We start from the raw sequence: 27974 nt of genomic DNA, 5'->3' as shown, positions 1-27974 counted from the left end.
TTAGAAACTGTCCAGTATCCCTCCAAAACAATTTTAAAATTCTATGGTGAATCTATCATATCCTAAATATTCTTTATCAGGCATTTCTGTAAAACTTTGCAGCTTGGTCCATTTAGGGAATGTTTCTGTAAATCATTCGGTCATAGAATGTCAGAATAATTAAGCAGCGTTTCGAGATCGTCAGTTTCATCTTCGCGCTTTTTATACAAGTTATGTATAAAATAAAATAAAATAAGTTTTCTTCATCTAGAATTTCATTCTAGCTCTCAGTTAAAGAACCACAGCTTTTAAGAAAAGGTGGCATCATTTTACTTATGAAGTTTCTATTTTATAAGTTAACAGTAGTATTTAGTCACTTTCTCTCCGTTTTTACTCAGTATGGATTAAGACCTAACCCTCACCCCATTAATATTTTTATTTATAATATCATCTTGCTCCTTCGTTTTTCCCCTCTGATTTCGTAGTTAATTCAGATCACTTCTCTCTTCAACACTTGTATTTACAACTAGATGCTTTACCTCTAGACATTGTAATTGTTACCTAAAAGACGCATATGAAGTTGTTATTGGTATATTTTCCAACAGAAGCATTTCAAAGAAAACATGATAATTTGCAACATGCTTAAAATTCAGATGTATATATATTCTAAAACATATTTAATTGTTCAGCACATATATATTGAGATTTAACTTTTAAGATCAAAACTTCTAATTTATTTTTTCACGTATTCAAGGTCTTTTTAAAATGAATTATTTAGTTTTCAAATGGTTTACATTTTTTGGTGTAATGGAAAACAATATTTATTTTTACAAGACAATGATCATTCATTTATCCAAGTTCAACATTTTTAATAATTGTGAACACTTTAGATAACATCGAATCGACAGGCTTTAGCATTGTCAAAATTATACAACTCCTTATAGACAGGCTTTGGCACTGTCAGCTCCCGATAACCAGTACGTCTCAATCTGACCTTTGCCCTGTAAAATGAAATAATATCTGATTACGCTGCTTATTAATCAAAGACTTGTTTGTCTGTCTTCTCTATCCTCCTATCTATATGTTTTGTCTACCTGTTTACTTTGTTTGCATATGTTTACAGTTAATAGCATACAAATGCGAATGTCCACCTAGGTATGTAGGCATGCTTTTCATTTGCTACTGAAGAAAATGACGCGTTACTGAGACCTGTTGATAAAAGTAACTAAGGAATTAAGCTTGGAATAATTATACTCCCTATAAATGTTAATTTTTTGTACAGCCAGTCAACGTGTAAATATTTATGATGTCTTGAATACCGTTTATAGCCAGCACGTGGTCCACCAAAATAATTTACTGATTTTCCACTCCTCTTGTGTACACCCAGCAGTGCCGGATTAGCCATTAAGCGCACAATGCTCTTGCTTAGGTCATCAGCCCAAAAGGGGTACCAGAAAAAAATTCAAATTAATTGTTGATGATAAAACTGAATACATTTTATATAACCATTTCGATCTGCATGTACGAGTATTAGGATCTGGAATGATGGCAACACTGGCAGTTTCCAAACTTTATAGCTTTCAATATTGTTTTTCTTTATTTTAAGTTTCACATTGTGTGTGTGTGTGGGGGGGGGGGGTGCACTATAATATATTCATTGCTTAGAGCTCTGGGTGGCCTAAATCTCGTACTGACACCCAGTTACATACACAAATTTTCATACACACCAAAAGACCCCAAAAGGTTTTATTTACAACATTACTGATACAAATTTAGTCCAATTTTGTTTAATCTGTATATCATGTTTTGTTTGCTTTGCATCCACATATGAGCCACGTCCTGCAGCTCATTGATGTTGGGTGCTTTCGCCCAGTACAGAGGATATAAAACAGAATGTCACAAGTTAATGCGAGAAAATTCATTCTGAAATATCACCAGGTACAATGTCAGATCCAAGGCTTCCAAATCTTATGTTTATGCCTTGTCACCTGCCATGAATATTTAATATGTAGAATACCGTTTATCCAAATTATGCATTTAGGATGTGCTATATATATATATATATATATATATATATATATATATATATATATATATATATATATATATATATATATATATATATATATATATATATATATTTATTTATATATGTGTGTGTGTGTGTGTGTGTGTGTGTGCGAGAGAGAAAAAGAGAGAGGGAGAGAAATAGACCTTTATTTCAATAAAGCCTCGCCTTGCAAATGTAAATTGTTTCTTCGAAATGAAAAGAGCAGTATATGTCGCTTGTGTAATCTGAATTTTTCTTGCTGAAATAGAAAGAAAAAATTAATAAATGCAAATCATTGTAATCAACTGATATGCCATAACATTACTCACGCATTATGAAAGTTTTTTAACTGTGCCTTTATCTCACAAACTCACATGGAGATGAAAGTATTAATTATATAACAATTAGTCACAATAATTAAATTTGCTCTAAATACAGTCACTACTGATTCTTCTCACGTAAATCAAGGCATACAAAATTTAATATTGTAAGTTACAAATATACACAAGACAGAGTGTATAGTGCTTTCCACGCATGATAAGAAGGACGTGCGCTAAGAGAAATTATATGGAGAGTGTATAACTTTAGACTGGTTAAAGAATTGTAATTAAAGCCCTGCATGATAAATATGATAAAGAGAACCAAAGGTAAAAGAGAAAGAGAGAAAGTAGAAAAGATACACGGTTGCTCTTGACTTTCTACTGAAATAAATAAAAGGTTCGAATGTTTTTAAAGGCATTGTTCCTTTTGAACAAAGATATTTAATTTTCTAATTTTGACCATGAAAAGTCAATACATTCTATTGGTAGAGGGAGATACCCCACAAAACACACCGTTCCTGCTTTGAATTAACTAGACACAATATATATTTTAATGAACGGCTTTGCCAGAGAAATCTTGCAGCTAGTTGGTAATGTTTAACAAATCTCATGTTGATTTCGAACCATCTGAGCTGGACTAAGGATGGGACATCCCATACACGTGTTACTATGTAACATATGCATTTCATTTTGTGTAACTATAGCGTTTATTGGCAAATGTTTAGGAAATATTCACAACATGCTGTAAATTCTCCTCAAATGATAACAATTAATAGTGGCCGATTTAAAAGTGAATTGTTATAATATTATTCTTCTTAAAAAAAATTCGGAGGTCTATACGTCATTTCGTTATTTTTGTTTTCTCGTACTTTTTTGCGGAGTTACTTCTAAATATTCTTGGTTATTACATTCTTTGAGAGAACAACCTAAGCACGATACTAACATTCAAAGTTCTTAGGAAATGAAACGAAAGTTAAAAATAGAAAATGTGTCAAAGTTATTTCAACATTGACTACTAAACAGATCACTATTTCTGGTCTTACCCTCGCCTGTTGACTTCATTCTGCACGCCGTGGTGACTGTGTCGCCGAATACACAGTATCTCGGCATTTTCGTACCCACGACTCCTGCCATAACGGGACCTGAATCAGGGACAGTCGAAATAAATGTCATTTAAAGAAGTAATAGTATATCTAATTATGTATAGAATAAAGCAAGCGCATGATCCAATTTATACTGGGATAATGCGCGTGCCTGTTCCATATATGGCTTGTATAATGGATCAATTAAATCTACAAGCACCGCCCAACTACGTTATTTATGTCAATTGTTACGTTTTTGTCAACTGTTATGTTTTAGGTTCTTTAAACAGTAACAAGAAAAGAGTGAAGACAATAAGCTTAGTAAAATTTTACATATAATTTATTTCCTTAGAAAAACAGGTAAAAATGAGAAAAAGAACTTACGGTTTTACGAATCAAATTAAAAAATAATCCAAGAATAATCTAAAAATAAAAAAATAGAAGTCCTAGAAATAAAAGTCCTAAATTAATCTGAGTTGGAGTACTGATAAAACAATCAAAGATGGAGGACGATGCCGTATGATGTGGTCATTGTTGTCCTGATGTGTCAGTAGTTCCTTGTTGAAACACAGAAAATAGTATTCAAGTTTTGAATTTCGAATAAAATTTCAATGAATATCTTTGTCCAAGAATTCTGTATGAGCACTTAAATATTTCCAGGAAAAAGAATTAATAATTCCATAAAATAGAATTTCAACTCAAACTGGTCACAACAAAACACCTTTAAGTGTTAATGGTTTATAGCCCAGCTGACTCTATAGGAAAGAGTTATACACTAATTTATGACGCAAAAGTAGTTCCCGTATTAGGGTCACGTGATCATGTTTCTAGAACCACAGAGAAGCTTTACATGCCTGACATCACGTACTTCCAGTATGGCCTCGATTTTACTTTATGAATCTACATTAAAAAATATATTTACTTGAACTCACTGACTCTGAATCAAGGTCAGGAAATAGGTCAGCATTTAATGCAAAGTTTCTATTATTAGGTATTTACTAAAAAAAAACAGTCAGGTCAAATTAATTTCGGGAAAATGTCAAATCCAGCAAAAGTAACTTACATTACAATAGTATGTAATGGAATAAAAAAAATACAACTAACAAATAAAGAATTAAATAAATTAAATTTAAATTAAATCAAATATGCATAACACAAACAAATATCATAAAGCCAGTAACTATACCGATCTGCTGACCTTTTAGCGGGATACAATTGCTGCATCTGTTTGTTTCTCACACTGTAATTAACACAGTTCACGTGAATGCATATAAATGGTCTGTATTGTTCGCATGTATAATTGTGCATCATAAAATATTGAAAACTGACCTATATATAGCTCTCTAGTCAACCAAGGAACAAAAGCACAAGGCGCCGTCGCTGAAGAAAACAGTGTAGGGTACAACAAAAAGACAGAAGAAATACACCATTATAGAATGAATGGTTGACACATATTCAAAATATGTCCCCTTCCAGAGTCCCTGTATTTGGTTATGAAACAGGTTCAGTAGTTACGCTTACCCGTATTTACTCCAATACGACTCTGCACAGACTTTTCTGGCATATGAGGTACTTTTATTTTTCCCATTGCTGACAGCACGTCTAAGGACAGGAAGGCTATTTCGGTCGCATGCTTATCCTCGTTTCGGGTAGGTAGACCAGAAGCAACCAAGTAAGCATCACCTGTGGGTTATTATTATTATTATTATTATTATTATTGTTCTTGTTGCTGTTAGTAGAAGTAGTAGTAGTACTAGTAGCACTTTTCTTCTTCATGGTTTTATTATTATTATTATTATTATTATTAGTTTCTTCTTTGTTTTTCTTCTTTGCTGTTGTTGTTGTTCTTCGCATTTTAATATTATTATTATTTTTATTATTATTAGTAGTAGTGCTAGTAATAATAGTACTTGTGTTATTATTATCATTAACGAAATGTTCTTTCGTATGTCAGTTAAACATAATCTAGAAAAGATACATATTTGAATGGCGAAAAAAATGCATTATTACAAGAGCACATTAATTTGAGTGCGCTCGCTCGTGTGTGTGTGTGATTTAATTTTTTAACGTAGCTTTACAATTCTTTTCTGTCATATCGCTAGGACAATCCATTAGGAAACAAACTGACCTATAGACAATTTGTAATTGGTGTTTATCGATAAGTCTCGCGCTGCCTTTGATAATTATAATACCCCAGACAAGCTTATTCGAACGTAAAAGGACTAAGCTAACGGTAGTACAAGAATATAAATCGTCTTGTCTCCTAACTACTAGGCTGTTTACCATCGAACAGTCATGCGCAATAATCTCTCTATCACTTTTTTCGATGTCCACGCTAACCGAACTAATACAAATGAACGGTCTATGTAATGTATACAAATCCAAGTTGCTATAAATAGATTTCCCTATGCTCAGCGAACTTTTAAGTAGCTGGTGCCTATATGTTATGTCTGTTGAATAATGCAGTGTCTAAAGCATTATATGTTTGACTTTCAGTCCTTAAACATTGATGCTCAGTTGGGGAACTGGAAACGTATTGGCTACTGTTTGGCATTTTTCAATGGTTTTCTTTCGATGCTCTCATAGTGCCTTTTGTGTGCTCAACTTTCATTAAATAAGAGAATTGAATTGATACAACTTTGGTATATTAGATTCCATTTCACATACCTATAGTTTCTATTTTGTACGCGTCGTAGTTGTGCGTCAGGCTATCAAAAATATTGTGCATGTTATTCAACAAGTCTACCACTTGCATGGGTGTGCTGCGGAAAGCGATGTCCGTGAACTCGACTATGTCTGAAAACATTATGGTCACAGACGCAAAGAATTCTGGAAGGACCGATAGATCCCTCATCATTTTCTTCGCCACAGACGAGGGTAACATCTGGTAAAGTAGCATCTCCGTCCTCTTCTTTTCCTCCGTTTGGTCATGCGTTTTTTGTTCCAGAACAAAGACAAATTGGTGGAGCTTGTGGACAGAGAAAGCCAAAGTAGGTAACATTACACAGACGACCAACATGATGATGATGCTGTATGTCATTTGTTTTTGAGTTTCCTCAATATCAGCATCCGCCCTCTGAAGAAGATAAAACAAAATTAAAATGACAAAGAATAAAATCGTGACTTTTAATGAGCCTTTGCTAATTAGCTAGAGTTATTAACTTTACACATCCCACAATTGCATGAAATTATGCTGCCATAGAATGTATTCGCTGTTTGTTTGTAATCTTTGTCTCGCATCCGAAGCACGGACGGAAAGCGAGACACAGCAATCATATATTCGACGGCGCTGTCCCTGTAGAAGCATGTGTCTATTACTAATGTTAGCATTTATCTCATTTGTTCTGACACTGCTATATGTGAAGGCATGTATCTTGATGGTGGTATTCATTGCATAGGGTATTGCTCACAGACAAAAGGATGTCACAACTGCCTACGCATTCCAGTAAAATTTGTACATAAGTCAGCTAGACATATCAACCTTGGGAATTCGTTTTTACCTTATTTTGAGCTTTGATAAGGGACAACGCGCAGTTGGTTGTGGTCGGATGTTCAGAAGAAATGCGTCAACAATTCTAATGGAATATCAACAGCCTTTGCACTAATGTGTGGCAAACTGTTGAAACAAAACAACATCGTTGAAAACATTTAACGAAGTGAAATGCTAGAAGAGGAACACAAAAGTTAGTTCATATATTCAAATAATTTAGTTTATTGACAGCAATATGCTAAAAACCCGAAATCTTGACGAATTAGACCATTCAGCCGTGTCTTATAGTTATGCAATGGTTCTGCGTCACGGTTTGTAACGTCAGAACAAGATAAAACCTCTTTGTTATACATTTGAACAAGAACATTAATGCAGTCTATGGGAAATATTCAGTTTCATTTCGATTGTCCGATTTTATCTTCCATGGCAATATAGGCTTGAGCGCTGGTCAGTCAAGAAATACTCGTATTTGCGTCTATGTCATAGTCGTACATCCAATAGAGAAAAGGACTTCCGTAAATTGACTGCTTAGCCAACGATGCCTTCTGCCTCTCGGGGAATCAAATGTTCTCTACAATTAATATAAGTACCTTGCAAAGATCGCAGTATGCTTTCTGATTAACGCAAAAACAGTCCCATTGTAGTTGTTCTGTAAATAGACGCAATGTTCCTTACTAGTATAGTAATATTGTAGGTTGTTCCCTTTATTAATAATCCATTGTTGTTGAATATTTAGGTGAAATTCAATAGATTATCTCAAAATTTACCCAGATAATATGCTTCAATTATTCTTTCAGAGAAAACCATTTTAGATCGATTTTAAAACAATGTATTACAGATAATGTAAAACTATTTTGAAAAATAAATATCTTGTTTCTTGAAGAAGGCGAGATACATAAAGAGACGACAGAGTCACTAAGTGGGAAAACCATACGCCAGTAACTGGTTAAGTGTCGAATGAAATACAAGCATTTTCAACCAACTGTGTTCACCTGCCCACATCTTCCACTTTAATTTCCACAGCCCAGAAAATTTTCTATATACATTCACTGTTTTTAACGGCCATTTACCTTCCGATTTATGTGGACAAATATTTAATAGCCAATTAATGAGTCAGAAGAGGCTGCTCCAACTAACAAATCAAATGCATCTTTAGTTGATAAACAAGGCGTTGCATAGATACAGGCATATCATGTGATTCAATATTTAAACGTCTCGATTATGTTGATTATCCCTATTAAACTGTTAGTCATACTCAGTGGTGGCAACATGTCGTGTTCGTAATCAATCCATTGTATTGTTTATCCTTACAGGAGATGATCGAAATAATTCGCTTGATGGATGGTGCCCAAAGTAGTTGTTTCATTGCAGCAGGAACGGAAGTCACGTTTTGTGCTAGTGTAACAGGAATAGTTAGATATCTTCATCTATTTGCCTGTGAATTAATGCTATTTTGAAAGACAAACGTTCGTCATTGAGCAAAGATACGAATTACATCCCTCTTCAATTGGGTCAGGGGTCATTCAATAATCAAAACATATATGTGAGTCATTCAATAATCAAAACATATCTGTGAAGGCCGGTGAGGTTTCAGTTTTTGGATCACAACTATAGACACATATGGATTTTCTCTTCATTACAGCCGACTGTCGCTTGCTCTTGGTGATCCGAGCCACAGACTAAGAAAGCTGTTTCGTATACCGTGAACAACCTTAGATATATAGTAAGATGGTACAGATCAACCAGTCCTTTTATCTCCATGATATTGCGTTCATTTGTTAAAGCGACTGTATGATGCCTAGCGTGATGGTGGAATTGAGAATAGCCTCTGTTAAATTTTGCAGTCATTCATTTTGAAACCTTCTCACCTTTCAATATTAAAATACATTTACACAACCAAATAGTTCAGCTTCTACTAAATCAATATAGCGATACGTTACAAAACTGAAGTGCAAATGGAATACTTGGAAGAGATTGACTTTGTTTATCAAATATGGTACACAACATCTTTAAGGTACAAGTTTTGTATGACTTTGTTCATTCAATATGGTACACAACATCTTTAAGGTACAAGTTTTGTATTCTTGGTAATTATTTATTTGTTTTAAGTAGTCTTTTGTTTGCTAGACCTATCTCTCTGCCAATTAATAAAGCGTTCAATCTTGCAAAGTCCAGCCACATTCACCTAAACAATCTGAGCAATGCCTCCCGACCCTACAGCCATCAGCAACTTTCAAAAACAAACCTTCCTTTATGAATGTGAGCGTGTAATTTAGAGCCGTTTATCAGAAGTCTGTGCCTTCATCAATCGAACAGTTGGTAGCTTGAGACTTACCATCTAAATCAGTCGTTTTCTAGACACACGCCATAGCACATACACAACAGAAGTTGTTTTATCTTCCTTCTTGCACGTGTCTGCCAATAGGTAAAGGTCAACAAATTACATTGATGACATATTGGGAAAAAATGTTACTCTTTATTTTGTCTCTACTTATTTAATTTATATTTAACAGAGATGATTATCTCAAAACAACTTCGGTACTTCAGGTTTTAATAAAACTTGTCCTTGATCTCAACTGTGTTTTTTATATTAGGTACTGCCTTTTGTCAGACAGTGGAAGTCGGCTATTGCCAATGGTTGTTATTCATGTCATTTCGAATATTTGTGAATGTTGCGACTAGAGGTAATTTGATGGTAATCCAACACAAGCTTCACGTCGCCATTTGTTACTGCGGGCAATCTAGAAAAAGGTGTAGCCAGCTCTTTTTTTGGTGAGTTGCTTTTCAGGGGACTTTACTCATGGCCGCTGTCTGAATGCTGAATCAGACCAGTTCTCCACTAACTAGAGGTTTTTGGTCTCTCTGATTTGTTTACTACGCACATTCAAGGCAATGACGGTGATTGGTGTCACAGTTATCTTACTTTTATATTTTCTACAGCTGACCTCTTCAGCCGCGGTGCACTGACCATGGTTAGAGTGATCCGAGTATTATTTCTAGTTCCTTCCGCCTGCTACAGAGGATCTCACAGCTCTCACTATTTGCTTTCATAGCCGTGGTGAGGATGGGGTGGTTGGGCGGGGTATGGGCATATACGCAAGGCTGTCTAATCAAACAGAGAGGAATTTCCACAGAGAGCAATATGTAAATGTCCAATTTGGGCAGCAGGCACCTGGAGTATCGTTTACTGACGTTGCTTGACCAGACTATTATTTAAAAGTGTAACCGACGTAAACATTTTAATAAAACCAACAATGGTAAATAGCACACGATTGTGACAATAAGCGTATTTAGAATAAATCACGGTAATATTCCACAGCTTGTCTTGTCATCTTTTAAATGTTCTTGTCTTTACAAATTATTTCGAAATGCATTTCCTAAAATGCATTATCAGGGTCTATTATTTTCAATAATCATTACGAGTGTTATCAAAATGTATGAAAACGTAAATTCAGATATTTACCTGTATGATGCTATATCCAAGATGTTCTTCGACATCCTTCAGGATATCTATGAATTCTGTCACGTTATCGAACCAAATTTTTCCGAGACTGCTAGATATGTTTATTGAGCTATTCTGGAGGATTTCACTTCGCATGTGCATTATGATCTCCTCTAGTGGAGTTCCGGTGAATCTCTCGTTCAAAATCTTGGCCACTTCTGGAGAATACTCTTTGGTACGATCCAGGCAGCTCTTACCTAGGGAAACCTTTTCTATGTAAAGAAGATGTTCCTTAAAGGGAAGCCCACCTTCGAGAAAAGGAAAGAGAAATACAAATAAATAGGTAAATAGATAATTACATAAATATAAAAATGCACCAACATCCAGAGGAAAGACAATTCCTATTTTTCGACATCATACCATATCAAGGCTGCCATTAAGTCGGTCGGCACACAAAAGCACGAAAATTCAGTAAAATTAAAATTGCACAAAATATCTTGCATATACGTGTGCATCCATCTACAACAATTCTAAAATATATTAAACGTACTATTTGATTGATAATTTTAGTACCGTATTTCTGGCGCAAACAAATAGCTTCTTCCGAACTGTAAAGTATTAACAATGAAATTAAAATTTGACAAGGAAGGCAATAACGAATTATGTAAATATGGGCTTGAAATGACCTGGCTAATAAACGTTTAAACTGTCAGAAAGGACGTGGGCTGGCTAGTTTGAACAAAAGTGAAATTACTTTAAATCAAACGTAAATTAGTTTGGACAATTAATATTTTGTAAAACAGTTTTCACGAGCTAATGCACTCAGTGGTTTTCTTGACTCAGTCTGTTAAACCATAATGTCTCATAATGGATTTTACTTCAAGGTTATAAATTCAAACGACTTAGCATTTACGAAAAGCCTAAAAATGTTACAAAAATATACAAAATTACACAATCGTTTTACAATTCATAATTTCTCATGGTTGATTCAGATGTAATTTTATGCAATATTTTACGATTGCTGACATCAATGTTTATATATTTAAATTTTGGGAAGGACCCAAATATTTAGCCGATATACTTCTTAAATTATTTACGAAAGGTCTTGAAATGCTGTTTTCTTACAGAAAGCTCTTTGACTGCATACAAAGATGCCCAGAAATTCGATATAAAGACGCTTAGAGATTCGATTTTAGAGTACTTTATTTTAACAAATAGGTTGAAGAGATCTTTAATTTCGAATTAACATTTGCCGCAATCGTCTGTATATGGTATTGAAACTAGGTCATAAGGCATGATGCATCAAGCGTTTTGATTGGTTGATTGAGTTTCCTTTAGCTACTTCATTTCTAAGGGGGCGCTCTACAGATATTGTGAAATTCAGCAGTGACCTAAAAAGTTGTTTTGCAATTATTGCCTCATTTTATTATCTTTCTAGGTCAAAGCCTCTATTCCCCATGACTTGTGCCCACATGTCACATGCTGTGTATAACACGTGAATAAAAAGCATTAATAATCCATGCTAGTGAAGTGGCCCAAATGGGCAGGTAAAGTGATTGATTGACGTAATACAGTAACCGGCAAAAGGGCCTATGACACGAAGACGGAAAACATTTTACCCGACTTTCATTGTCCGTAATTCCGATACTCGGTTCCTTACCATTGTATAGAATTGTCAGCGATTTCCATTTCCATCAGAACTGTTACCATTTCGGCTATGCTAATTATTTTATGCTCTATAGCCACTGAATACAGTTTACTAGTGTTGAGACTGCCTTTTACCCCGGCAATTAGTTCTGAATGGACACGTATTCGAGAATGTAATCGTATCGAAATTAATTTGCTAGCACGACCAGAGATACCAGTTTCTATCGATATAGCCTCGATAATAATTCTGATTTGTGTACCTATGATAGTACTCGCTGTTGCGATTCCAGTCACACCAAGACCAACAGCTCGTGCAGTAGCTAGAAGGCAAATACCATACACAATTTAACGAACGCGTTTGTTTTGCACTATCAAAGCAGTTTTCTCGGTGATTGCATGTCGCAACTAAATGTTCCCACGTTGATATCATAGAGTTTTCATCACAATTCTTCTATTAACAAAACAATTGTATAATACAATTGCACGACTGGCATACCATATCCGGACTCCCATCACGCCCAGGTGTAATACGAATGCTCACATCTAACCGGTTACCATTTTTATCTGACACAACTGTTATACAATTATATAAAATCTCTCTCTGAAGAATATTAAAGTTTTCAATAATTCTACGTTCATGAGGCCTGTCAGTACAGTCATTTAAAAAATACGATGTTTGCACCATTTCCGTGTGTGATAAACGAATGTTCTTCTTCGTCTTCTAATAAATGTTACACGAACAAGGAGGGGTCATTGCTTAATACCAGTCGAGATTTTGTTGTCTCAGTGACGTCAGTGTTGGTGTAACATATTTCTTGGTGAATATAGTTGGTGTGAAATCAGCTGTGAATTCCTTTTCATTACTGTTCAAATAATTCTCCAGTGTTTTACAACTTGTGCTGCAGCCAATAGACACCAGTTGATAGTTTTCATATGCTAATGAAATGATTCAAAGCTGGCCTTAATTTATTAGTGGTACATTGGAGTGATTCCAACTATCAGTTTCCATTTGGCGCTGAACGTTATTATATTTGAGCTTATACGAGGGTGTGGTAACACCACTCTGACACAGATAATCGCGGACAAGTGGGACAAAATCATTACCAGTCTTTGCCTACGTTGATAGCCCCATGTCGGTAGATTCCGTAAAGTCATCACCGGCGTCATAATCACTTACGTAAATTATAAATCGAATCTTAAACACAAACATCATAGAAGTAGACGGTTAAGTACCAGCCGAATGAACGTTAAATGAATCTTTAGTCAATTATATTACCGCTGAGGTAAATACGAAATAAATTGTACCGTTTGTAGGTTCGTTCAGCAATTATGATAATGTATAACGTAAATCAAGTTTATAATCGCAGTGATGCGGACACTTTAGCGATTTGTTCGTTTTCGAATTCTCTTGTCTCAGCATATGTATCATCCACAAACAGTTTGATATCAGCAATCTTCATGCCTGATTCCACCATTTGTAGTTACCACAGCCAGGCTCTTGGCGACATTACCTTTTAACTTGGCAACATAAATATCTTGAAAGTCAAAAATATACGTATTAAGTTTACTAGTTTGATCCTCACAACTCATAGACTCATCTGGGTGAACACCAACAACAACACGACTAGAGAACTAAGTTAAATCCGCTTTGGTGGCAACACTGATGAGATCCACATCTACACCTTGGAATCGAGCTGAGTTACGTCCACAAATGATAATAGACATACGTATAATATTAAACGTAGTTCAATGCGATATCAATAAATGCTTGCAGAGTTTGTCAACGCTCAAGTGCACCCAACGTTGCAACAACAAAGATGATTGCACATGGGTCCATCTAACCGAGTACGTACTGGTGAAGTTGAATTAAACTGTGGTTGTTTACCGCGCCTTGTTAAATAACTAACAACTTCAACTGGTGGTGCAAATTCTTGTGACTTAAAATACAAACGATCTTGTGGTGTCACCACGTTAAAATCCCAATAAATGTCATGTCCAGTTGTCAAAATCAGGCTGACTATACCGGAATCACCTTTGCGTGGCACTATCGATGTAAGTTGATATTGCATAAAAGCACCAACAAGTTCCTGTACTAATTTTGTCATCGCGAGTAAATCAAAATTTGTCAATGGACGGGTCAAGGTGATTCTCTGCGGTTTATACCGGCTGGTCGAATATCCCTTCCTGATGGTATTCGGCGACTTCTTCCTATCATTTGAAAGCCTATTCCTTTCATATGGACTAAGCATGTCCACTATTTGTTATGCGACTGACTACCGTTCTTTTAGTGCCATCTTGCATGCAGTTCAGACAGTCCCTAATGTCGACATGGTGTGCAACCGCTACACCCGCTGATACTGGCAACGCTGGAGTCGTTGCAAGGAATGGAAATATTTAAGGAGTTTTTGTATTAGTGTCACAAACTGAATCGGATAATTGTAATGTCTCCTAGGTGTTATTGTGTTTGGCTGCCCTAATGTTAGCGAAATTAATTTGGGGCAATGAGGGCATTTCCTGTTAATTTTGTTACAGAAAGTTTCAATGTGACTCCAACATTGTCGTTACATTACTTGTTTTATATTTCTTAGCAGATTTTTACGAAGGCCGACCTTCACATTGTTATAGGTCATTATATAAATATGTAAAAGGTTCAATTATGAAATTTCCACGGGTACTTTGAATACCACAATTCGGCCGCTAATACTCTCCAACAACAGAATCAGAAAGTATTGCAGCACAACATCTGTAACTAGCGCCACACGTGCAGGAAAATACATATCAATAACGAATAGCCTGAACAACTCGAAGTGTTCCAATGAAAAGTAATGAGTCTAGTAGAATGTACGAAAATATTGTTGGTAAAATTTTCATACTAGTGTGGATGCTTTGATTCGGCATATTGACGACCAAAGAGTGATATGTACATGCAACATCAGGAGTGTCTACATTATAGTTAAGCAGAATTTCTTCAGATGGTTCCTGATGACAGTTAAACCACAAAGAAACATCAGTCACTCCTAAGGTGTCAAATATCATCTTCCGAGGGGTCTGGTCATTATATCTATTTACATTTTGAAACGCCACAATCATGTGTTTTGGTGAAGTAAATTCATGTTGGACACTTATTTGTCACCGTTGACCTAGTTCCCGGCCCTGGAAACGATAACAAGCGTGATTCTGTAGTTAGTAACGCTGTTAACACAGGCATCCACAAAGCCAATGTTAACATTTCAATTAACCATCAGGAATAGTTGCATCACGCCAAACTGCGTAATTGCAGTTGTTCTTACACATAAGGTACAACTATGTTTGGCCCCAAAATAACTCCGTGAACATATTTCCAAAACCCAAATATATGAATTGGGGGAATACCACACGACAACGTTAATGAACCACCATTAATTTGTGATTGACGCTGTGCAAAGACAAGGATACAAGTTTCATTAGGGCCAATAACTACGCGGCATGAGCACTAAGGTGCGGTTGAGAAGAATCGTGATGGACAACAGCTGTTTTATACAGTCTATGATCTGCATTATCAGTTGTATCTTTGAATTACCTGTTATTGCGCAATCATTGCTGTATCTGTCAAGTCAAGAATCGTTGTGGTTACTTCTATCTTGGCAAGAATAATTTGATTTCCGTTCCATCGATGGAATAAAGTGCCCTGTTAAACAAATGTTTACAAATCCAGTTTGTAAAGTTATCCCTCAATTTCCAAGAATGCCTTACCTTAAAGAAAAAGCAAGACATATCCTGCACTCGTAATTTTATATTTAATAGATTGGTGTCCAAACCCGGGTATGGATAATACTGAAAATCTATTTTACTTTTATCAGTTATAAATAAATAAATAAATATATATATTTGTTGTTATATAAAGTTGTTGTAGGGTTTAACAACATTTTTCAGCACAATATAGGCTATTCATGGAGGCTAGACTAAATGATGGAGGAAGAACACGAGGAAACCCGGGAAAGGATCATCGACCCATGAGATGCTACTGGCAAGCTTTCTCACATACTCACATTGCCGAACCCGAGACTCAAACCCACGCAGACAGAGATGAGATGGCAGTGAACCGTATCGGTGAGACATGTAGACCACTCAGCCATATACGGTCCCTGTATATATATATATATATATATATATATATATATATATATATATATATATATTTCATAACTTACAGCGCTGTTTTGTTTGAATGCATCTAACATTTATTAAAGGCTCAAAAGATGTTGACGTTGTTAGACATACCTGGAATTTACTTATACATATTTAAATAAGGAATGATTTTAGAACAGAAATGGTGTAAATTTAGTCATGCGTATGAACACATTATAATGTATTATATAGTGCAAGCAAAATTGGACTGACTGAAGTTGCGTAAATCACCTGTTACATCTGATGAGAGTTATTCAAATGAATGTTAACGAATTTTCCGGCTATAATGATGAAGATATGAAAGAATAAATAAATTCAGCAAATGCTTTAGGATACAAGCATAACATTGGAATCCAAAACTCACTAATGAAAAGTACATATTTTACGAAATTATATACATCAGTAGAGAAGAGAAGAAGCGTAGGCACAACAGGGATTTAGTAAAGATGATTTCAAACAAAAAAGAATTAAAAAGTATTTAGTTTTGCAAGAAGTTTGACATTATTGCGTAGCTACGTTAGTCTGACAAAAATCATGTTGGTATTATATTCATTGATTCGCCATTCGAAGTTATTTACGCGGACTCCTTTCTGAAAGATGTTTTATGTAGCGCAGGAAAAGAATTTCTCTCTGATTACCGAAATATGTACATTTCGTTATTTGAAAGGGTCGATTTTCAATTTCCTATTACTACTGCCGAACAACATGGATTTTTGTATAAAATACCGATGGAAGCTTTTTGCGAGGAACAATGTCAGTGCCTGGAAACATCAACGACATCCAGTGTCCCATGGATGGGCTATTATTAACCCCTTTATAATTCAAGAGAAACGAAAACCATATTTGAGATATAGGGACTCTCCAGCATGTTTAGAATAATTGGGATTGATGTACCAAGTGGTAGTAAACCGCTTGGTGCAGTACTCAGTGATGGTTCATTTGAGCTTTATGGGGCCGAGATCAACTTCATATCTTTTCCCCATAAGGTTGTCAATGTATTTATTAAGGCACAATCAGATAACGCGCCATTTTATTTACAATACAATTGTATAGTACTCTGATCAAGATGAATGATGATGTGTCTTTCTGGTGTTTACGCCTAATTAGATACGCTTTACAATCGTAATAAGTTCAATGACACTTGGTCGCAATAAATGAAAAGGTGTGTGAATTGGAAAAGCTCGAACGAACTCTGCTCCGTTGGCCGATGATCAACTGTGTTATGATATTCACAATGACTTTAAAAACTTTGAGTAACAAGTGTGGCAACGCCACCATTGATTTATGTTCAACTATCAATGAATAACTTGCCATTGATGATTCTGGATGCAAAAGAAAACAGCCTTATTGTGTACGACAAGGTGAGGCTTGACCACCAAGAAAATACCTCACAAACTGTTCGACACAAAAACCGATGTTGTAATATAGTTGCCCAAACTAATTCATGACTAGTGCACCATTTTGATGATATTTCTTGGTATTGACGGCCTTTTAAACCTTCATTTGACTTTATGTACCGCCGACCATTTCTTGGATACATTTCCTGCCATGTTTGCGCAGATCACTAAGAACCCATATAGTTTTCTCGCAATTGATTTTGCCGGATGCTCTCGTCGTGTGTGTGTGTGTGTGTGTGTGTGTGTGTGTAATATTTGAATGCTTAAAGTAGCTTTTAATTACGTTTCATTCAGAGCGCTACGATGTCTGCGGGGTCGCATTTTATAATGTTGCCTAGCACTGTGGCATGATGCCACATATATGTAGCATCATTTCTCACCATTCCACGATAAACGTCATGAAAAGTAGAGACTGAGACCTAGAAAGTAATAACAGAAGCGTAAAAAGGCTCGCTATTATAGCATTGCTACTTCTGAGAGAGAGTGACAGATGTAAGGTGAAGTTGTTTACCTTTGCAACATATTCTGTGGAAATAATGTTGTCATAATTTTATGTTACTTGTTATATTACAGTGAATGACGTTCTCAGCAAAATTGATGCTTTGCATTAAAATAAGTTAATTAAGGTAAGTTTTCCTGACTACACAGTATGACTTGTGGTACTTTTGTGTGCAATGACCTTAATTATTGGGAAGTTATACGTTTTAGAACACGGAATGAAGTCACCTTCAATTTAAGTCTGTTACATTAAGTTAAAGAAATATATAATGAAAATGTTTATTTTCTTTCATTTATAATGAAGTTAAGAAAGAAATAACGACAAAGCCTATTCCTTTACTCTACATAATAGTGTTAGAAGGAAACTCAAATATTTAACCTTTGACTTTTGACCTTTGACATACATCAACTCGATCTGTTTCATCCCTTGTGAGACTGAATCATTTATTAGTGACATGAATAATTGTTTCAAGTTTAATGCTCCTGTCATTCAGCATAACATTGGTTACTATGATGAGTAAACGTAATGTGCAGTTGTAAATCATCTCACGATTCAGTACGGGGGAGAAGGAATGGCCTTGTGTGGTACTTTGCTACTAATGAATGCTGTTCAGTGGGGCAAACATGATAATTAGTCAGAAGGTCTGCTCTGATAAATGCTATTTAAAGTTTATACAAGGACAATTGAATCCTACAATGAAAACACCTTTGTTGTCTTTATGGGGGCGCTTTACATGTATTATGAAGTTCTAAGAGAGTAACGGGTGTAAGGTGAAATTGTTTGCATTGTTTAAACGGACAGTGGAGAGGATGTTTGGAAACCTCTATGTTACTTTCGTGTAGTGTGGTTTAAATTTCGTAGGATACCGTACTTGCGTCAATTGTAAATTATCTAAGTACCCAGCTAACAAAATGTCTGCACCCATGCGTACCAAAGATCAACCTAAATTAGTCTAAATTGCAATATCTTGAATACTGATAAGATTAATGAAAATGAATTTTGCCACACTAGATAGTTCCAACTTTCAATGAAAATAAAAATAAAAAAAAAACGAATTGCTAGATATATAATATATTTAAAAAAGTTATTGCTTCTGTATTTAAAAATTTTGCCGCTGAAGTCACGGAGAAGTTGCACTGTTTTCAGGTTGATAATTTACCAACACTTCTGAAAATTAAAAGCACATGCGTGTTCTTTGTTGAACACACGACGGACCTCACTTGTTGACCTTTGACCATCATATCAATCCAATTATTGTGTATGTACTACCAAATCAAGTGCTGCATGTTATAATATGACTTTGAATCATTAAATTGTCACAGTGCTTGTGGTATATCTCGCATCTTTTGTCTCCACAAGGCTTTGTCTTCCCAACTGGTGTTTCATTTGAGGATGGCCTTAACCTTAACCTTAACACAATTTTGAAATACTACTTTAGAATAATACACGTCTTAGTCTGATGTAATCATCAATTGAACGAAACAATATATCTGGAGGAAACAATAATTAGATACTTGTTCAAAAAACTTACGGTTGGTACATTTTTAACAGTTTTGACCTATTTACTTTGCTGATTCGATGCCTTTGTTTGTATCACTTTCCGCCTTTCGAGCATTCACTAAAGTCTAAATGGCTTTCAAAATCATAAAAGAACACATACAGATTATAGTTTCGTAAATACTCACTTTCATTTGCCATTCGTTCAGGTTTAGCTGGTCTAAATCCTATTGTTCGATACCGAAAATTTCTAATTAACATTCAATGCCTTTACTTTATTCCAAACTGCGGTGGTGTCTTTTATAAATAGAACACATACGCTTCATATTTGATTTCCCGTCTTCACATAGAATATGAAAGAGTTGACCACTGATGAGTGACCAGTAACGGGCATCACGACACTAATAGTAACAACTCTAAGTACATGGAATAGTATAGCATAAAACATTGTATTGTAAATTAAAATGAAGCTCGGTGCAGCCAATCATTAATAATATGCGTAAACCGACAAGCTATATAGGTTTTATGTAAAGCGTTTATGTACCAAGATCACATGATCCTTAATATTTTCCAAAAAAACAACTGAAACAAGAAAAATATTTATAAATGTAAAAACAAATGAAAAAGCCAGTTTAAATTTAATAAATACACACCAATCCAATATTATATCCATCCCTTCATTCTTTTATTTCTCCCATCTCTCCTTACAAACATTTGTACAACGTTATTCAAAGCCAAATGTTCATTGCCAGGATCTTTTCAAATAGCGTATATATGTTTTATCTACAACAACGCGCATGCTTGTTGGGGTTGAGACCATCCCGTTATGCTTCTTTTTCGCATTTTCTTACCTTGAACATGAAAGGCACTTCCCAGAGCTCTTTCTATGCCGGCCTGCTCTTTGCTGACTATTATCATATGGTAGGCCACCAGGTTTGTCCAAAAAGTAGCCACATGCAGGTGCCTCACAGTATCTCCGATCCAATAAAGAAATTTCTCGTTATCATTGCTGTAAAATTCAACCACGTCAAAAACTGTAAGGTTTGAATTTTTCAGCAGGTGTCTAAAGTTTTTAATATGATCGTGGAATGACGCTTTGGACATAAAATAGTCAGGAGTTTCCATCGAGTCCCATCTGGTAATTTGCAAGATCGCCTCATCCGTTCTATTGTACGAGAGTGTGAGTCTCGTGAAAATATCCGGGTCACCATTACTTCCTATATAGAGGACGGTTGTACCGCGTTCAGTCTGAATACGATGCACCAGACTGATGATTTGTAGACTGAGCTGGATATTAGCTTTCATGGTTTGGCTATCGTAACGGTTTTGCACATCTGTGTGTAGGTTTATACCGCTCTGGACGATGAGGACCAGACATGGAATAATGGCAAGGAACACTATTCTCAGAGAAGGGCATCTTTTTCCTGATCTAGTCATATGATTTTCGGCACAGAGATATCCCCATGTGGTTCTAACTCCGACAAAATTACTATTCCTCTCCTCCATTCCGTCTTCAAAGTTCATCGCAAGACTGAAATATCGATATTTAATCCGGAATGTAAAGCAATTACAACAGTATAGGCTATAACTGCTAGTAACATACTGTAACTCTATGTCATAGTGCAAATGGTACTACATATTGTGGAAAACAAAGAGAATTTTTAAGTGCATTTAACTGGAATTTAAACGCGTGACTACACCATGGCATATAATTACGATGTATTACTAGTAGTTATCGTTTCCACTAATGTAACTGCTTTACATTCGGGGCTAAATATCGACATCCTGTCTTGTAGAAATCTGTATTGATCCAGATGCTTCCAGCGAGATTGTGACGTCTAGCCCAGATGTCAATGATACTGATGTTTAAGATATATTGACTTTAAAGTAGTTCAATATATGTTAGGCAAGTTAAAGCACGGTTCATTCTTATTGACTCGTTTGTTACTAATAAGTGATTTTAATAGCATATAACCAGACACAAGATTAATTATCAGAAGGCGGTTCCTGTCTTATTGCCGGACTTTCATCTCAGGGCTTGGTTGATGAACCGACTGGAAATTTGTGGTAAGGTGAGCTGGTGTGAAGAGTTGTGGCTAGAGGGTGAATTGTTAATAGAGTTATCTATTTTCCTTTGTAGGGATTAGCATACTTAATTATGTTCTAACATGAAGACTGGAAGCGATAAAGCTGGAACAAAACGAGGTACACGTGCTTGTAAATTCAATAATGTTTCTTTATGACCACGGATATCTGATTAACAGGAGAAATATGAGATTTAGAAGCAACCACTTCAACATAGGCTTTCAACGACGCTTAACCGTTCATGGAAAAGGAAAAAAAATATCATTCTTGGTGTGTAGGAAGGCCCTGCAGTGTATGCAGTTGTAGATGGCAGGATCTGAATCATTTAGGTACAAAAACTGCTTTGTTCTAGTAACAAGCTAAGTTGCCATCTACATAATTAACAGCAGACAAAATAGATCTAAAATTAATGAACTAACTTAACAAGCAATAAACCAATGTTTTGTAGATTCCAAATGAACTAAAATAACTTAACTGATTATAAAGATCTGCCTTTATACATAGCAGTTGACGATCATGAGAATATTCTGCAAAAATGTTGTCAAGTTTATACTAGTGTTATACACGGTAATAAAACTTGATTAAACACAACATTAAAGAGAGGTTAATACATTGAGTTTCACAGCTTTAACATCGTATATCGACTGCGATATACATTTGATCACATTCAATGCACATTATTAGGAAAATGTTAATATACAAGAATATAAATATACAAGTTAATACATTAATAATTAATTCGTTCTTTACTAAGCTGCCTCTTTAGTGATATAATTAATTAATTAACTAGTTAGTAACTCTGTTGTGGAGATTTTTAGTTGCAAAATTGTAATTGTTTTAATCACGATATTCGATGCCAAAGCTTTTCGAACATTGATTTGGCGGTTGTTCAGCACCAAACATGCTTGACGAATATACAGTCAGACAAACCACACGAGTACTAAAGTGCATATTTTCAGGAAACTAAAAATGAACGGATAATCCATGCATTAAAAAAGGTCTGCTGAGACAATTACCCAAAAAACCTAGATATCCTAACATTTCAAGATTTAACACACACACACACACACACACACACACACACACACACACACACAGAGTATGAATCATTTTAGATAAACTACATACACATGGTGAAAGTTTGTAAATAATGAGATCACAGCATGGTTCGTTTGATTCGTAAAAACAAACACTGAACAATACTAGAGGCAGTCAGTCTGATTTCAAACTGCTAAATGGCGCAGATCGCTCAGTATCATACACACATCAATTAAGTCAAGTCTAGTCAGAATAGTTGAATTTTATTCGCAAGAGTTTAAAGAAATGGGAAAGCAATCTTGTTCATCGGTATTCGTAACAACGAGGAAGCTTGTCGTAAGATATCGGATAGAGAAATATTTAGATTACGAATTTTACTTCGTTTCGAACATTGATTTTAAACCTATAAAATGGAGTTCAAGTCAACGTGGCATTTGCTTACAAATCATACAAAGGATGACTTAAATTCGGATATCAGACGGTGAAATGTTTGTGTTAGACAGAAATCCAGTTTGGCAGGCATGACTGGTAGAGTTCGTTTCGATAAGATCACTAGCAGACGCTATTCTGCACAGTTTACATGGACGATTTGCAACCTGGCAGTTTTTTCCTGTATTCTACTACCAATATTTACTGTTTTGAACAAAGAAAAATGAAGCAAAATCAACTTATATATTACAAATATAGATACTAACAGATTGCCTCTCTTGCGTTTCGTTATGTGTGTTTATTTTGCAACAATATTCTGAGATTCAATGAATTTATTTCAACTTCCAAACACAATATATAATGAACGGCAAATCTGCCAGCATGCCACAAATACCGCTGCTGATGACTGCATTCGGGAACTATCTATTGTTACAGCAGTCGTCATCAAAGTCCATTTATTCCCGTAAAGATCGGGGTGTTTTAGATAAATCTTGTAAACTAAACGAGTCACAGATTGCATTCATTTTTATATTTCATCGTTTACAATTACACTCTAAGAAGTTCAAAAATATTTCTAATTACATTTCTAGTGAATTATTTTGCTGAGTTCGAAATAGCGCTATTTCAGTCACTTTAATCAAAAAGTTAATGAATATGGCAAAAAATCAAAAGCTATGGGTCGAACACAACATAGTTTACACGATACTGATAGAGTGAAGTGCGATTCATTGTGAGAGGGATGAACGTTAGGGGTCTACTCCATTTTCAAAAGTATGTTGGTTGTTACATTAATTTTCACGGAAAAAGGTTCAGGGACCAATAATCAGAAGCCGCCTTTTAAGTAATTTAAAGATGAGTCTTTGATATTTTCAAAGATATTAAGCTTTGACACTGGGTAGTTTCCATAACACACATCATGTTATTATTATTTAATGTGTAGCTTTTAAGTTTAATGATTGTGCGAATTAGTTGATGGTATTCGTACGAGACAGAACGAGAGGTAGGGTCTTATCTGGATATCTATCTCGACAACGAAGGCTGCTATTTAGTTTTTAAACGCTTTTATTATGGTTTAGCTTTATCGAGAATCCACAAGAAGGCTAGCTTACCTAAAACAATTTTTAAACATTATTTGACCTAATTATTAGCTTAACGAAATTGAAGAAAAAAACCACAACTACCCAAACAAAAATAAACAAACTGGAAAAGCTTTATTTGAGGTATTATGTGGACGATAAATATATTTGAAGAAAGAAGATTACATTAAACATGGTTTCCTTGATTTGGACTCTACAAAATTATTAGCATTGTTTTAGGTAATAAATGAATACAAATTATTAGCATTGTTTTAGGTAATAAATGAATACAAATTATTAGCATTGTTTTAGGTAATAAATGAACACAAATTATTAGCATTGTTTTAGGTAATAAATGAATACAAATTATTAGCATTGTTTTAAGTAATAAATGAATACAAATTATTAGCATTGTTTCAGGTAATAAATGAAGACATATCTGTGCATTGTCTTAATCGTTTGACATCATTCTTCTTTTTTTAATAATAAATTATCCTATCTTTAATTAGTGAGAATATGTGAAGTCCTGAATTTGATCTTGAAGACCATGATACTGAATTATCTCTCAGGAACGAAAGTATTGGCAGTGATGGTTTGTACATTTTGATATATAACAGATACGACAGCGTAGTTTAACAAATTGAATGAGTACTCAACTTTCAATTGAGGTTAAAGTAGTACGTAATTAAAAGTTTTAGTGCGGCTGATTGAATCAAAGTGATTGTAATTTATATAAATAATTTCGAAGGATATTTTTAAATAGAGCCAAAAGATAATCATCTTTAAATTATAGAATATGATATTGTAAGCTCATATATTATATCAGTGAAGCTTCTGCGGCAAATTAGAAAACAATATACCGATATTTCAATTTACTTCTTACCGGATAACTTTTTAACATATTGTAGCTACGATATTCGCCGGAATAGCATTACTGCCCATATTTTTGTGATTTGTTTTTAATAAGTCTGCTTCGACTCCATTTAGTGACGTAAAAAGTGTCAATTACTGTCTTGGAATTTCTTTAGTTTGTGCACGCTGGCGTTAGATTGTTTCACTTTGTGGATGAAAACCAATTTATTAAGGATATTTATTAAAATGTCTAGCGAAGGACACAGAGTGTGAAAAACAATTAAAAGAAGGCATTCATGAAATACCAGATGAAGCCTCTCTTCACCTGAAACCTCTTTGCAACCCGTTAATATGTTTTTGGGTCGACTTGAAAAGTTTAACCTTAAAACATCAAGAACAATGATTCGAAACTGAAACTTTGTTGATAGAAAAAAGGACCATATAAGGAAAGGAGCTGGAATATTATGGTTAAGAAAACATTTTCTATTTTTAATTTTTTAAAAACATTTTGTGACATTTTTGGGGTTGTCTTTTGACATGACGTTTCTCAGCTTTTCAGAATATATTCTGCAAACGTCATATTGTTTTAGGAAACCATTTTATCGGGCGTTTTTAATATTGTTGGTACAGACATTTGCTTCCTAGTACTTATGTTGCTATATCTCGACGTCAAAATGAACGGATTGAGTGAATGTTCGATAAACAAGAATTAATCAGTATCTGAAAATCCGTTGAGCTAGTAGCACTTAGGGAGTCAAATGAAATGAGATCATGCATTTTATCTTGATGTTATCGTCAATTGTAGGATAATTATCAGACCCAAAAGCAGGAAAAATTGGAACCAAGCTGAACAAGACAAAGTAAATTAATAGTCTCTGCGCTTAATTGAGCTGATAGAGAAATTGAAATGTCTTATCATTTTCATTACAGCGCTTTAATGAACCAAAACTAGTAAAGGAGATGAAGATATTTTGTAATTCGCATGTAATTATTATTAGTAGAAATGTTATAGAAATCAGCGAGGCAAGTGAGGCCAAACTTCGTTCATGCTCTGAGTCTAATTTCAGCTGCCGGCAAAACATGGAAGGGTTAATTAGTTAGAGATGTATGGCTCACTTAAGAACTAAAAATGCTGGTATTCGAATACTTCCTTCCCGGAATTGTCGTATTCAAAATACGCATCTTCGATAACACGAAATGTATATCATACAAAACTTTTCCAATGCTGCATTGTATACTTTCTTCAGAAAGGTTTCATCTTAACTTACCAGCGCGTGATTGGACCATTGTGTATACGGTTCGAATCGATGCTTTACCTCAATGAGAGACTCTGGTTGGGATAATAAGATACAATGGGTGATGAAAAAAAGGATCACTGATCATTATATTTTATGTACAGAAGTCGGGTTCCGTCTAAAATCCCGATTATTCATTCTTTGACCATGGAAAAATACATGTAATTGAATGTGGCGATTGCCATGCTTGAATCTTGATGTCCAAGAATGCTCGCTGTAGATTAAATGTCTCAGAAAAAAAAGAAAAAAAGGCCGTCAATGAACAAACCCTATAATACCAATGGCTGGCATTTGTCATATTTGTATTTTACATTACCATAATTAGTTCTTAAGTATAAAACGTAGACGAACCAATCGATTAAACGGTTTATGGTGCATACTTTATGTCGACATAGCATATACAGTAATCTATTTACTGCACCTGATTTATGTGAAGGCGGTCGTAGCGAAGTCCGGTCGCGACGTAATCAAAGGCGATCGTCTTTCAGATACTTAACCGTCTCAAATCTATCCGAGGGAGTTCACGTTTCTGCAAATATGAGTAGGCGACAAAGTCTACCAGTAGTTTACCGTAGGTAGGTGGTTCTTTCTGGGTTCTTCCTCCACCAAATATAATGGTTGCGATGTATATCATATGCATATCATATTCTGTATAATGGCATTAAACACCATATAATCAAATAAAAAACAATTTTGACCTATATACAACATAGTGGAGACAGTAAACAATTTACGGTAATTGCTTTTTTCCCGACATAGCGCATATAGTAAACGAAATATGATCTATGCTTCATGTCTGACATAGCACATACAGGTTCAGACTTTATTTAATAATGATACCACACTATGAATTTGGAATATCCGTCTGTAATTTAATGTTACAAATGCCAAAACCAAAAGAACATCCGAACACAATGAAGATTCGTAAACGTTAATTCAGGATATTTCGATGTGTTTAAGCCTGAAAATTTTCAAGGATTTAACAATCTCGAAACTTATTCATGATATCGGATGATATCAAATAGCATATAAAATGTTGTACAAGATTAATTTCTTCACTTGCATAAATTAAAGTAAATCTTATACCAGGTCTGCAGTAGAAGCACATGTAAAATGGTAATACTGATATTAATTATTTTTTAATTTGATCAAGTTTTACCGAAGAATAATTTAAGTAAGTCAAATTCAAAATTGTTTGAAATTTCAAACTTTCAATCCTCAGATCGTTTTCATATTTCACTGGACAATTTGAAGTTTGGTACTTTAAATTTATTGAAACGAAGAAACTTACTCTATTCTTTTCACAAAACTTTGTATTACCGTACAATGAAAAATACGACTCGTGGATTTAAGAACAACGGTACCAGACAGTAAATCAAAGCTAGTATATGTCGATGTATTCTTTACTCGTGGAACCTTTGCAACTACAGAGTTACAGCATTCTGTGGACTTAGAAGATATTGGATCAGGAAAATAATATGTAAATTAAATACGGTAAACACTACATTATTTGACATTCTGGAGGTGTTTACTGAAACTTTAACTGATGGAGGAAAATACAAATATCTATTAATTATCTCCTTTCATTTGTTTTGATGGCATGCATGATGTACATTTTTAATTTACAAG

At 34.9% G+C, this 27974-nt stretch overlaps 1 protein-coding gene across 1 annotated transcript; it reads right to left on the bottom strand.

The window, feature by feature from the left end:
• Positions 1 to 917: 917 nt before the first annotated feature.
• LOC149774540 (uncharacterized) lies at positions 918 to 21076 on the bottom strand. Its single transcript, XM_089945300.1, has 7 exons — positions 20422 to 21076; positions 10385 to 10671; positions 6099 to 6507; positions 4953 to 5114; positions 3393 to 3491; positions 2194 to 2288; positions 918 to 980 (listed from the first exon to the last, which is right to left on the bottom strand). The coding sequence occupies exons 1-7, from the start codon at positions 21074 to 21076 to the stop codon at positions 918 to 920; spliced, it is 1770 nt and encodes a 589-aa protein (XP_089801426.1).
• Between the last annotated feature and the right edge of the window lie 6898 nt (positions 21077 to 27974).

This window comes from Sinohyriopsis cumingii, unplaced genomic scaffold, assembly GCF_028554795.1.
Source record: "Sinohyriopsis cumingii isolate HCF-2022 unplaced genomic scaffold, ASM2855479v2 utg000229l, whole genome shotgun sequence".
NCBI lineage: Eukaryota > Metazoa > Mollusca > Bivalvia > Unionida > Unionidae > Sinohyriopsis > Sinohyriopsis cumingii.
This window is presented reverse-complemented; position numbering and strand designations above follow the sequence as displayed.